General features: G+C 38.3%; 1 protein-coding gene across 5 annotated transcripts in view; it reads left to right on the forward strand.

Moving 5' to 3' along the window:
* The window catches only part of LOC126203599 (transport and Golgi organization 2 homolog), a 92,489-nt gene extending 78,554 nt beyond the window's left edge, over positions 1-13,935 (forward strand). For all 5 annotated transcript variants that reach the window (XM_049937963.1, XM_049937964.1, XM_049937962.1 and 2 more), the window contains exons 3-6: positions 4,232-4,475; positions 13,000-13,227; positions 13,582-13,692; positions 13,773-13,935. In XM_049937963.1, the coding sequence (XP_049793920.1) occupies positions 4,232-4,475; positions 13,000-13,227; positions 13,582-13,692; positions 13,773-13,905 (716 nt within the window). In that variant the 3' untranslated portion in view covers positions 13,906-13,935. The remainder of the gene's footprint in view (positions 1-4,231; positions 4,476-12,999; positions 13,228-13,581; positions 13,693-13,772) is intronic.
* The last annotated feature ends 1,261 nt before the right edge of the window (positions 13,936-15,196 follow it).

Consider the following 15,196-nt stretch of genomic DNA (forward strand, 5'->3'; position numbering starts at 1 on the left):
TATGCGAATAATCTATTTCCACAGCCATTAGTCTTCTTTTGAGATCTGCATTTAAGATCCATAGTTCTGATTGATGGCACTGATTCAACCATTATCTTACCTGCTCTTTTCTTAATGCTGTTGGAAATATTCTTATCCCACCAAAAAGAATTCATACACCCTAACACTTTTCTGCTTTGCTGTATTCTATACTTTACTTCAGTATTGCCCAATCCATTTTTATCAATATATGCCGCGAGATATTTATATTTCTCTACCTGTCTCATAACTGCTTTGTCATTGATGTGTACTTCAGATTTAGCATCACTATTCACCACCAGATACTCTGTTTTTGTTAGACTCATTTGTAGTCCCCACCTGTTATATTCCTGATATAAACATCATATCATGAACTCAATGCCATAATCATCTTGTGCTATAATAGCCTGATCATCAGCAAAACTTAATGAAAATATCTGTACATAGTTGCCAGTGATTCCCATTCCTCTGCAGCTGTTCTTCCAATTTCGGAGAGCCACTTCTGCATAGAAATTGAACAAGATGGGTGACATACTGCAACCTTGTCGTAAACCTTTAGTAACATTAATAGGTTCTGATAACTTTGAACCTCGTTTAATTTGTACTACATTATCTCTGTACATTTCAATAATAATTTGTAAAAGGTGATCATCTATGCCTATATCTTTCATAGCTCAGATCTAGGGACTGTCTTATAAGCTTTTTCTAAATCTACTGCTATAAATTTCTCCATTAGTTGTTGTAAGATAAATAGGTTAACTGTACATTATCTGTTCTGCCTAAACCCACTCTGGTCGTCCCCATTATGGTGGCCAACATTTTGTCTAATTTTTTCAAACATTATCTTGCCAAATAAGCGGCTCATTGTACAGTTGATGCTAATGCCCCTATAGCAGTTTGTATCTTTTCTATTCCCTTTCTTGAAAATAGAAACAATATATGACTTTTTCCATTCTGAGGGAATTTCAATCCTTTTACAACAGTTGTTCATCAGGCAGGTTATTTGTTTCTTCAGATATCTTCCTCCAGCCTTCAATAATTCAACAGTAATGTTTCCTGGACCAGGTGATTGACCATTCTTTATTTTAATTAATGCATAATTCACTTCCTCTATTGTAATGTTTGTATTTCATTCAGTTACTTCCATCTTCTCTTCATTCCCTTGCGTGTAATATGGCCTATCTTCAGTTAAAAGGTCTGCATAGTGTTTTTCCATTCCTTTAAGGGAATTAGGTTGTTTACTGCTTTGTTTACTTGTGTTTTCTTCATACTGGTAATTGTCTTCCACACTTCTGTTGTTTCTGATCCACCTATTAGACTCTCAATTTCAAAACATTTCTGTTCCCACATCTTGTTCTTTTCTAATTTAAATCTGTTTCTTAATTTGTAATTTGTTGTCTGTTAGTTTTTCCTGTCCTGTAGTGATTGAGTTGATAACCATTTTTTGTAGAGATTTTTCTTTTCCCTAATCAGCATCTTCAGGTCATCAGACATCCATGGAGGATCCCATTTACCTAGTCTTTTACTCTCAATCCCTAGTACCTCTAGAGAAATTTTTGCAAGTGCATTTTTAATATTTTCATTTTCTACTTCAACATTGTCATCTTCTGGAATTTTTGATGCTGAACTGCTTCAAGAGAAAGAGCTTATACCTTGCCTGCTCTAATTCCTCATGATGGCTGTGGTCAGCCACTTTTCCAGTTGTTGATGTTTTTCTCCTAACTTTGCTAAAACTAAGTAGTGATCAGACCCACATTTGGCTCCCCGCATGACTCTACAGTCTTGAACTACCATTTCTGGCCATTGCTTGGTAATGATGTAATCAGTTATTGATTTCTGCTGTTCGGAATTTTCAAGTGATATTGGTTACAGAGTTTTACAAGATTTTCTCCAGAATTATTAATGAGATTTTCTCCATATCTTTCTACTACTGCATCATTTAGTTGTGAGCCAATCCTCACATTAAAATCTCCTGCTATTATTACTTCTTGGTGCTTTTTGAAAATTTTTGGAAATTTGTGGTGAGGTCTTATGGGACCAAATTGCTGAGATCATTGGCCCTAAGCTTACACACTAATTTATCTAACTTAAACTAACTTATGCTAAGGACGACACAAACACCCATGCCCGAGAGAGGACTAAAACCTATGACAGGGGAGCTGCGCAGACTGTGAAAAGATGCCTCAGACCACGTGGCTACCCACCATGGTCTGTGCTTTTTAACTTGGTTGAGTACATGGTCTAATTTCTGGTAGAAATGGCCTTTGGTTTGCTGTGCCACATCATCATTTGGTGCATACACCCCTATTATAACTGTTTCAATACCATATAACTTGATGTTAATAGTGACAGTTCTTTTGCATATAAATGCATAGTCCTTTATGTACGTGCTCAGAGCTTTGTTAAATAGAATGGAAACGCCTGCTTTTGCTCCTTTATGTTTATCAACTCCAGACCAATAATGGATGAAATTTCCAAATTTCTCATTCCCTTGTCGCTTCTTTTTTGTTTCTGAGAGAATAATTATGTCCCAACTTCAGTAGACTTAATTTCATTCTCTATTTCAGTGTGTTTATTTGTCAGGCTTTGAACATTCCATGTACCAACTCTCAATGTCCTTCCCCTTGCCAATAATTGTCGTAAAGAGTTTCTATCTGATTTTTGAGGCTCCGCTTTAGACTCTCAAGCTTGTAGAAGTTTTTGTGGATAATGGGGTGCTGGCCTGTTGACCAACTTGGAGGACCAGGATCTGATATCAGGGTTTACTCCCCTAGGAGGGTTGGCTTCACTATGCCTATAGAGACCCCTGTTCCTTAGATGGGACACATTTTTTCTGGCTCCTCCGTTGAGGCCTGTCCAGCCTGGATGACCCTGCCAGTAGCTACGCTACTGCCAGCATAGCTGTCAACTTCCCTGGAGCACACAAACCCTCCCACCCAGTACTGAAGGTCCTTCGATCAGGCAGTGTCCCTTGGGAGGGAACAATGTGCTTATCATTCCAATAAATTATCTTACCTTTCTGAACAGATTTTAAAGTGAATGGTGATTCACAAATGAAAAGACCAGCATTTAATATCCTCTCAATGACTAGGTAGTTACAGACAGGGTGACTCGCAATTCTCAAAAGACATGTAGTAACTCTCATTCATTTATACAGTGATTTCAGCTGTTCACCAACAGATAACGATGCAGATAAAAAACAACTAGACAATGTTCTATTAGACAGGCTTTTAGATATCTGTGTAAATCTAAATATTTTACATCCTTACTTGTAACTATTTTAGTGTGTACTGACCTCATCACTTTATCACATGTCAGCTGGTCAGCTTTCTCCTAGTTGATTTACTTTACCTGGTGTTAATCTCCCTATGATCTTATGTTCTTGTCACTGAGTGAGCTTCATACAAGTTTGTAATTGAAGTTTCATGTAGGATACTACACAGATGCTATGTATCATTTTCAACTTAAGATGAGTATCAAAGCTTCAGAAACGTAGAATTTTTCTTCAATAATCAAGTATAGCTGATAGAACAAATTTGTTTTATGTGTCTTTGTTAAATCCATCTCACAGTCATATGACCCAGACTAAAACATTGATGTTTTACCCATAGGATCTCATCTAGGGTTATCAATTTTAGAAGAATGAATCCAGCCAAAGTGCCTTTCCTTCAAGATTAAACAATGGAAAATCCAGGATGGAATGTAGCAATATTATGAGAAGGAAAGTTGCTACTCACTATATAGTGGAGGTGCCGAGTCGCAGATAGGCACAACAAAAAGACTCTCAGAATTATAGCTCTCAGCTGTTAAAGCCTTCATCAACAATAAGACACACACACACACACACACACACACACACACACACACACACCTGCAGTCTCAGGTACCTGAAATAACACAGAGAGTGTGTGTGTGTGTTTGTGTTTGTGTGTGTGTGTGTGTGTGTGTGTGTGTGTGTGTGTGTGTGTTTGTGCGTGAGAGTGTGCGTGTATGTCTATTGTTGATGAAGGCCTTAATGGCCGAAAGCTATAATTGTGAGAGTCTTTTTGTTGTGCCTATCTGCGACTCAGCATCTTCATTATACAGTGAGTAGTATATTTCCTTCTCATAACATTGTTTCCTTAAAGAGTATGTTTCCTATATGTGACAGTTAATGCCAACATAAGTGCAGATGAGTTGTATTAATTTGGTGATTGCTTCTTTTGTCCAATAGGTCGTGACTTGGAACCTGGTAAAGAAGGAGGCACATGGCTTGCTCTTTCAGCAAAGAATGGAAAACTTGGTGCGTTACTCAATATCATGATGCCAGGCGGCGAGCATCCTCCACATCTATTAGGAAGAGGTAGTCTTGTTGCCAATTTTGTGCATAATAATGTTTCCTGCAGCAAATATCTGCAAGAAGTGGCAAGGAATGGTGCAAATTATCGCCCTTTCAATCTTCTCACATTACACTTAAGGTAAATGTGCAACTAGCATACTTAAACTCACACAAGTGTGGGCATTCAAGCTGAAGTACTAATTATAACAGAAATAATATTACAGGGTGAGATGTAGTCAGAAGTGTGAGATATTCTGTTACGTTTAATGTAGAAGGTAAGTTGTCATTACATACAGTGGTTTATCTACAGTACTGAATCACACACACACACACACACACACACACACACACAAATACACACACGTACAAGTGTCTTACATAGTGGTTGCTGGGGTGCAGGTATACAGGGTGTCCCACTTTTCTTGAACACCCTAAATAACTGTTTGTCCAGATGCAAATTACAAAATGTTTCAAGCAAATGATCTTTAGCCATCAGGGGGACATCAATCAGCATGATTGCCTTTGTTGTAGCATCATTTTTTACAAAGATATGAAAGGTGGTATGACTTTTTTTTAATGGCACCCTATATTTTTTATTTGGTAATTCATTTCCTCTCCTAAAGACCTATTCAAAAATGTATCACAGTGTACCATTCACTGAAACAAAATGTTATTAATTACGTAACACAACATTGATGTTGACGCTCCCAGCGCTTAGTGCAGGTATTCAGGGTAATGGAACACAGCCACATTCTGATGTCGATAGAGGACAAATGTAAATAGAGGCAGAATGCACACCCGTCATTCCATCAACCATCGTCAGTTGAAGAGTTGTGTGAGTAGAATGTACACCAACGAAGAGAAAGTAGAAATGCTACTCCTCTATGGGGAATGTAAGTTAGCAGAACAGTAGTTGCAATACTGTTTTCTTATGTTCAGGCACACTTAGTACAGTAGTTTAGTTCTTTTAAATACTGTTGTGTAGAGCAGGCATACAGTAAAGGCTGTCCTTCTTACAAACTACATCGACATAATGTTTCTTTTATTGTTATTGTTGAAGGTAGGTGAAATGCTACGCAGGCAGCGGAACTGTACAGTGAGCAATATCCTGACAACAACCCACCTTCCTGACAGATGTTTCCTCATCTTGTTGCAATGCTTCAGGAAATGGGAAGTAACCCAAGGCAACGCAATTGTCGTAACACTCCCACAGACGAAGCTGCCAAACTAACTGTTCTCGCTTCCGTTGCTATGAATCCACATGTGAGCACATGACAGCTTGAACACAAGATTGGCATTTCTAAAACCAGTGTACATCGTGTTCTTACACATGACCAGTTCCATCCTTACCATGTACACATACATCAAGACTTGCATGGGAATGATTTCCAGAATCGTGAACAGTTCTGTCAGGAGCACAACAGCAAATCCTTGCCAATCCGAACTTCTTCTCTAATATTCTATTTACCGATGAATGTAAATATAAGGAAAATGCATTATTGGTCCAGCGACAACCCACGATGGCTTAGACAGGTGGAACATCAGCATCAGTGGAGAGTTATAACGTCTGGTGTGGGATGTTTGGTACTACAATTATTGGCCCCTATTTCATCAATGGTAGTCTAAACAGCACAGTTTATGCCAACTTCCTCAGATGAATTCTTCCTCCTCTTCTGTATGAAGTGCCACTAAGAACCAGAATGCTTATGTGGTATCAACACGATGGATGTCCAGCACGTAATGCCTTGCGTGCACGTCATGTTCTGAACCAAAGGTATTCTGCCAGATGGATTGGTTGAGGAGAAACAGTTACTTGGCCTGCTGCTAGGTGTCCTGATTTAGATCATCTGGACTTTTTTCTTTGGGGATGCATTAAAGAAGTTGTCTATCGCGATATTCCAACAACTCCAGAGGACATGCAGGAACATATCGTTCTTGCTTGTAATTATCTTCAGCAGGAAACACTGGAAGCAGTTAATAATTCTTTCATTCAATAAGTGCACCACGTATCGGTGCCCAGGGTCACCACTTTGAGCACCTTTGAATGTTCTACTCCTGGGAAGTGATTCAGGAGAGTCAGAGTCAATTTTATGTTATGATTTTACTTGGTTTTCATTTGTTTTCTGACAACTCCAGCAAATGGACAAGTTTGTGATCCCAGGTTCAAAGTCAATGTTGTGTTATGTAATTAATAACATTGTGTTTCAGTGAATGGTACACTGTGATACATTTTTCAATAGGTCTTTAGGAGAGGGAATGAATTACCGAATAAAAAATACAGGGTGCCATTTTAAAAAGCCATACCACTGTTCATATCTTTGTAAAAAAATGAAGCTACAATGAAGACAATCATGCTGATTAATGTCGCCCTGATGGCTAAGGAACATTTGCTTGAAACATTTTGTAATTTGCATCTGGACAAACAATTATTTAGGGTGGTCAAGATAAATGGGACACCCTGTATATCTCTCTCTCTCTCTCTCTCTCTCTCTCTCTCTCTCTCTCTCTCTCTCTCTCTCTGTGTGTGTGTGTGTGTGTGTGTGTGTGTGTGTGTGTACTCAATCTCAAGAAAGGATGCTGAAAGCTAAATTATTTACGTGCTATCAGAAGTTAACTTACTATATTTATAGCAAATTATCTGTATTATGACCAAGCGGGGTGGCGCAGTGGTTGGACACTGGACTCACATTCGGGAGGACGACGGTTCAATCCCGCGTCCGGCCATCCTGATTTAGGTTTTCCGTGATTTCCCTAAATCGCTCCAGGCAAATGCCGGGATGGTTCCTTTCAAAGGGCACGGCCGACTTCCTTCCCCGTCCTTCCCTAATCCGATGAGACCGATGACCACGCTGTCTGGTCTCCTTCCCCAAACAAACCAACCAACCAACCTGTATTATGATACAACTGACAATCGCGGTGTCAATTTTTTTGCAAATGTAGCATTAAGGATGCTCTTAGCATCAACAGTCTACTAAGAGCCTAATAATGAATTTTCTGGTGGCTCAATAGCCAAGCCGTTCAAAATTTTCTGTTGAGCAGGTCCCACACCACATGCCTCCAGATACCAACACAGGTAGGAATAACCTGAAAAGAACTCGTCCCTTGCTCAGGCCAAGGGTAAGCATCTCCCACTGTTGGCAAGTCGCGTAGCTATATAGTACCAAAAGCAGCAGAGGTGCATTGTTTTGTGTACCACTGGCTCCAGGGTGCCGGAACTCTGAGTATCGCCCTGCCTAATGGACAGAACTGGCACCCTTTTCACTGCACCGAGACTTTTGTTCTTATTTGGAGCATTTCTGTTAATTTAAATAAACGCGCTATCGTGGGTCGAAGGGAGAAGTGGGGGAGAGTTTAGTTAGGTGGCTAGCTGTTCTGGAAATTTGCAATTATGTCTAATTGGCCAATTAAATATTGGTATTACAAGGGTAAGCTATTTTTAATTAATTATCTCTCATGAATAGATTCGTTATGTATCAGCTATTTATTTCTCCAATTGGCAATACCCTCTTAATTTTTATGTTTAAGCTGTGTCTGTTTTAAAAGAGGATGGCAGCCATAATCTCTCACAGCCATTTTGGAGATGATACGCTACATATTCTTCCTGTCTTTACTTTTGACAGACAAAGAAATACCTTTGCAAAAGCGTCCATTGCATGATGCAGCTCTGTTATGTGGTGAAATTGATATGATCACACATTGTGATCACTCATATCAATTTTACTGAGTGAGGTGGCACAATGGTTAGCACACTGGGCTTACATTTGGGAGGATGATGGTTCAAATACTATCCACTCCTCCAGATTTAAGTTTTCTGTGATTTACCTAAATCACTTATGGTAAATTCCGCTATGGTTCCTTTCAAAAGGGCACATCTGACATACTTCTCCATCCTTCCATAACCTGACCTTGTGCTCAGTCTCACGTTGTCCATGGGATGTTAAAAGTCTTCTCTTCGTTCGTTTTCTCACATAAGTTTTGTCCTGTGAGAATTCACCTTACGGATCATCAGTTGCCAAAACCCCTCATCACCATCACCATCATCATAATCTTTGTATTCTTCCAGAAAGCAGGATAGGGTATTCATGAATAATTTCCCCTACCTTGATATATTTCTTGTTTTATATTGTTTTTCAGTTTTCTCCTCTAGTCTTCAGATATTACTTAATCTGATACAGTGATCTTTTTCTGGGTTGTCCAATTAGTCTTTTCCCATGCACATTTCTATCCAAGTATTGTTTTGGAGGGTGGTTACCCTTCATCCTTTTCACATGTCCAAACCACTTGCACCTGCAGTGCCGTCTCCCAGTCATTAACAGATCTGCTTGCATCTCTCCTCTGATGTCTTCGTTCCTAATTTTATCTCATTTAGTCTTCTGCAAGGCTGATCACAGAAACTTCGTTTTGCATGCTTGAAGCTTGCTCAGGTCTGCCTTGTTAATTACACAGCACTTTAAAATGTGTGTTATAATCAGCAGGAGGTACATTTTAAATGTGCCCTGTTTGCCAAAACATGAAATACGGCACATGAGCCTATTGCGATATTATGTAATAAGCCTTAGTATTCACCAGAACACCTTATATTAAACCTTATTGTGATGTGCAACATTATTCTCATTTAGAGATGCTCTTGATTGCTATATTCATGGAAAGCAAGTTTTATTTCCTAGATTACAAGTTTCGACCATGTCAAAGGGTCATCTTCATCTTAGCTTTTTTAAGGACTGTGCATTGTCACTAGTTTTCCTTGTATGAATTGTTTAACCTATTAAAATCATTACCACAATAGGGAAAGCATCCACTAATGTCAAATGGAATCACTCAAAGCCATGAATTACACTAAATCCTCCTTTGATGTGTAAATGTCATCTACAGGGTGGGCGGGAAGCAGCAAGATGTGTATTGAAATATATCTTTGTAGAGTTATTTATTTGAAATTAACACAGTATGTACATTTTTATATGGAATATGATTGAATGTGTTAGAAGTCCATTAGGCAGCTGTGTTGACCAATCTCCTCAAATGGCCTGGAATACAATCCACAGCTTGCTGGAGGAACTTGTGTAGAAGTTGGTAAGTACTTCCAGAATTTGTGCTTCCAAATTGTCCATTGTGTGAGGTTTCATCCAGTAGACCTCCTCTTTTGCCCAGCCTTGTAAAAAGAGTCATAGGCAGTCAGGTCTGGACTTTTTGCAGTCTATTCATGAGATCCACATCCCCCCAGCCAACATCCTGGAAACTTCTTGTCCAACTGTTCTGCATGACATCTTATACAAAGACAGCATCATCAGCATTTTCCCATACCATGGCCAAACATAACCCTGAAGCATTTGAAGGTAGCGTTCCATGTTCATTGTGTCATGCTGGAGATATGGGCCAATGACATTTGTAGCCATTACTCCACACCACATGTCACTTTTGGATAATAATTCATCTTCTCCACCACAACTCCAGAATGCTGTGCCATTCAGTAACTGCAACTATGCTGATTGGCAAAATCTTGCAAGTGCAATATGGCCTCATCTCTCTAGAGGATGTAGTGAAACAATTGAGGCCAATTTTCATCCCAACCCAACATCAACTCCTCATATTCCGCTTTATGATTGCAGTCTTCAGTCAGCTGCCACACATAACAGGGTTTCCACGCTCATAAGTGTAATTCTTTGTGCAACACCTGATACACAGTATGCCTTGTGTCTGTTCTCATGAGCTTCCTGGTGAGCTGATTTCCCCGGGCTACAGTTGAACCTTTTTTTGCACAATCACCACATTCTCAGGACAGTGAGACATGGATGGACGACATGTTTTTGCTGCATCCTTTACTGAACTTGTGGTCATTAGCTTCAATTGAAGTTCTTTATTGACTCTAGATGAATTGTGACATTCCTTCCCTTCACCATATGTCACCATCTCTACACAATAATCATCAAATTCCACACCTCATAGAATGAAGTAGTCGTTGCTTGTTCTCTAACTGTAAGGCAATTTGCCATCTTTGTTGTTGAGTGTACCACCTCTTGTGGCCATTGTCAGTACTACGCAGCATGAAAAATCACTTTCCTATTTAATGTTATGTATGTTTGTGCTATTCCTAATACTATTACATCAATATTAAAAACTTAACAGCCATTTAATGGTACCTAAATACCTCCTCTCCACCCTGTATATCACCAAATAGCTAAAACAGTCACTGAGTCCCAACTGCAGGTTGTTGATCTAATGGTTTCCAGGAGCAACAAAAATTTGATTTTTGTTATTTCGTGTAATTATTGACTGAATTTAAAAATTGAAAATGAAATCATAATCCAGTCATTAAGTGATATAATCTTGCATTAAACATTTAACACAATAAATCAAGTATTTATGTTAGAAACTGTATATAAGTCTTGACTCAGGATAACTCACAGCATGCAAATTACCCAGACTATATTCATCCAGTATTTGAGAATGAGAGCAGTCAACAATTTCTAACAAACTTTCCAGATGGTTTCAAACATTTTTGAAACTTTTTCTTGCTGACACCCCCTACAAAATAATGCAAGGAAAAAAGTTTATCACTTGCTACATTTTCACTGTTCAGTAGAACTTCAGCATCAGGCATGATGTTTTAATTTATTACTTCTATACTACTGATCCTACTCATGCACATTTTACAGACAATATCCACATACTCTTATGAATATAACTGGAAAATTATATAATTATATGACCTATAATTCATGAGATATGTCAAACATTGAGATACACAAAAAACACATTGAGATACACAGATGGTGCAGACTATACTCATCCAGTGATTGATAATGAGAGCACTTAGCACTTAGCAACTTCCAACTACTGTAAAGATAATTTCAAACCTTTTCTGTTTAACACATTTACTCATTTGTAATGTAATGAGATATTTGTACCTGTTTCATACATGGGAGTTTGTTTCTTTAAAGAGTTGGGGGTGGGGTTACTGTTTGCTTAGAAATCCTCCTATTTCAATTTCACAGCTGACAGTGTAGCTAAAAAGTCTGTACAGGTTACAATACAAACTCTTCTGCTATATTTAACAGTGACATATCATTAACACTTGCAATAACCAATTATATATGAGGTGCGGCTAGAAAAAAACCAGACTGATGCTGGAAAAAACATTTATTTACAATTATTTACAATTTCATGTTATCTCCTCCTCGGTCTCTACACCGCTCCATACGAATTTTCCACTGTTCATAGCAATGCTGCAGATCATTTTCGGTAAGTCTGTACATTACTTCCGTCGCTTTTTCTTTTACTGCTTCAACAGTCTCAAATCTAGTTCCTATCAAAGCTGACTTGACTTTAGGGAAAAGAAAAAAGTCACAGGGGGCCAAATCAGGTGAGTAGGGTGGATGATCTAAGATGGGAATGCTGTGTTTTGCCAAAAACGTCTTCACTGACAATGCACTGTGAGCTGGGGCATTGTCTTGGTGAAGGATCCATGACTTTTTTCTCCACAAATCGTTCCGTTTTCTCCATACTCGCTAACGTAGGGTAGCCAGGACGCTAATGTAGTAATGCTGATTCACTGTTTGTCCCTCTGGTACCCAATCAATGTGCACAATCCCTTTGATGTCAAAAAAAAACAATCATCATTGCCTTGAATTTCGATTTTGACATTCGTGCTTTTTTTTGTCGTGGAGAACCAGGAGTTTTCCAATGCATCGATTGGCGTTTAGTTTCGGGATCGTAAGTAAAAAACCACGATTCATCGCAATTAATAACATTTTGTAAGAAGGTGGGATCACTTTCAATGTTTTCCAGGATGTCAGAACAAATCATTCTTCGGCGTTCCTTCTGTTCAATTGTGAGACACTTTGGAACCATTTTTGAACACACTTTGTTCATGTTGAAACTTTCATGAAGAACCTGCCTAACACTTTCCTTGTCAACTCCTGTTAACTCAGACACTGCTCTGATTGTTAAACGGCGATCTTGTCGAACAAGTTTACCAATTTTTTCAATGTTTGCATCAGTTTTTGCTGACAATGGTCTGCCAGTGCGAGTGTCATCACTGGTGTCTTCGCGGCCATCTTTAAATCGTTTAAACCACTCAAACACTTGTGTTCGCGATAAACAATCATCGCCGTACACTTGTTGTAACATTACAAACGTTTCACTTGCAGATTTTCCTAGTTTGAAACAAAATTTGATGTTAACACGCTGTTCTTTCTGTACACTCAACATTTTCCAACGCACAGACAAAACGTCAACTACTTAAAACAGACGCCACGGGCAGACTGAGTGCAGGAGGCAGATGAAACTCGAGCAGTAAGCGGAGCGAGAGTCACGTGACAGGCCACGCAACTTTCAGCCTTATTGCATTCGTTTTATTGTTTCACCAGTACTAGTCCGGTTTTTTTCTAGCCACACCTCGTATGGTGATTTTACACTTCTCACTCATTTGTTTCAGAATAGTCTTTGATTTCAAAATTTTCATAAACCTACTGAATTAATAAAGTGCTATGCATGAATGAATATGTATAACAATTTCATTGTGAAGTGTAGGATTTGTAAATTTTGTATTACCCTATGTATTATCTCCATTACCGTCATTACAGTGTCATCATTAAGTGCACAGGAAAATAAATTACATAATGTTTTTCTGACTATTTTGCTCATTAAGACATATTTACTTCCAGGAAAAATGATGCTGACATGTATGTGTATTCAAATGTTGGTAGTCAAGGTGAACCCATTAAAATAACTGAAAACTGCTTTGGAATCAGTAACAGTGAGTTCAGTACTCCATTCCTCAAAGTGACAGCAGGCACCGAAAGATTTAAACAAATTGTCCAGAACTATGGTGATATAACAAACAAGGATTCCCTAATAAATGAACTGCACACTTTTCTACAGTGGAAGGAAAGGTATGTTAAAAAGCTTCAAAGCCCTTTCTCCAATGAATTTGTTAAAGTTTGTTGCAAAAGCAACATGGCAAAACAAGAGAAAATGCTTACCATTCATAAAAGCTAACTAAAGCTGTTGTTAGTAGAATAGAATACAACTAATCTTCTTCAGTGTTTATTCATTAACTTTACAATGTGCCATTCAGTCTCTGAATATAAAGAAATAACATCATTACAGGCAATGAGAGTGCAAGAATGGGTTTTACTTTGTTTGCAGATGCAAATTCACATGACAGTGTGTTTAACTAATGATTTCTTATAATATATTTTCTTAAGAAATGTATCACGTATATATGTGTTTCTCACTAATTTCAGTCATTTTCCTGACCCTGTACTCACTGAACGTGCCCCTCAGGTGACATCAGAATTTCTATTGCCACTAAGCTCAGTGTTCGTAAACAACATGAACCGTTCATATGGAACAAGGTAACATATAAATTATATTCACTGTGGTTCTAATATTTCATTATTTCTGTTGGCTTTAATGTGTGTTTGATATATTTCAGAGCACACAGTATAATTCTTATGGATGATGAAGGACATACTGACTTTTACGAGTGGTCAATGAAATGCCCTATTGAGGCTACCAATCCTGTTTGGGAATACAATCATCTAACATGTCAAGTACAGTTGCAGTAAATAGGAAATAAATAGATACTTTTATTATTACGCAGCCCTTCTCAATCATTTCTCATAACTGTGTCTCATATTTATGGAAGAAATTACAAACAGTGTTAATAAAAAGTCTAATTTTATAATAGAATCTAATACAAAAATTCGAAACTTTGGGCATAAATTAACAATAGAATGGATAAAGACAACTACTCACTGTAGTGCAGAGACATTGTTGATAGTCACATTAAAAAGAAATTGAACAACATTGCTCAGCTTTAAAACTTGTATTATTCTTCAGAATACATACAAGGACTAGGGGGAAAGGGAGAGATAGCAATGTAAAGAAAAGAATATGACACCAGAGACAGCTGTCCTGATGTTGGAAGAGCTAGTTGTGTATATTGGGAATGAGGGGTTGAAATTATGAGGGGAAGACGAGTCAGAGCAGAGGGGACCTGCTGAGGAAAGTGCTGTTGATGGTCTACAGACCTACAAATCTAACTAAATGGCTGTTAGTGGAAAGTGCTAAACTGATGGTGCATATGCTTATGTGGGGAAAAGGGGTGAGAATGGGGTGCAGAAAACAGGGTGACAACAGGAGTTTGTTGTAGAACACACTATATCCAGTCCACATGTTATAAAGGTGTTTTGCTCCCCTCCCCCCTCCCCGCGATCCCCTCCCTACACAACACGCACAGCTTATGTCTAAAATATGATGATGAAAAGCATATAGAAGAGGTTGACGGTGTTAAATTCTTTGAATTAGAACTTGAAAATACATTATATTGGGAGGTGTGTACCACTGAAGTGCTGAAGCACCTAAACAAGCTTTTATTTGCAATGCAGATGTTGTCAGAAATATGTCACAAAAATAAACAAGATAACATACTTTGTCTACTTTTATTCCATAATGCCACATGGGATCAGTTTTAAGGTTAACTCATAATGCTGAGCTATGCGTAACACAAATTATTTGTGGTGTAAACCCAAGGACATCCTGCAGTTTTCAAACCGACAGGTCAGTTTATGGAATCTAAACTAGGAATAAGAATAATCTCCACAAAGATGTAAAGTCACTTACTGTGGTTCAGAAATATCACCATTATTCAAGAACACATATTTTCCATAACCTGCCAGCAGCTATAAAAAGTTTAATTACTAATAAAATTCAGTTAAAGGGGGGACTTGGAGCAGGAGAGGCACCACATGACATTTTAATTTCCACTGTCTATACTTTTACAAATAAATTCATAAAACTTTGTCAACACGACCAGGAAGGATTCAGGATTCACGCTCATAGCAGTGGAAGTTCAAA

This window comes from Schistocerca nitens, chromosome 9 (genome assembly GCF_023898315.1).
Source record: "Schistocerca nitens isolate TAMUIC-IGC-003100 chromosome 9, iqSchNite1.1, whole genome shotgun sequence".
Classification (NCBI taxonomy): Eukaryota; Metazoa; Arthropoda; class Insecta; order Orthoptera; family Acrididae; genus Schistocerca; species Schistocerca nitens.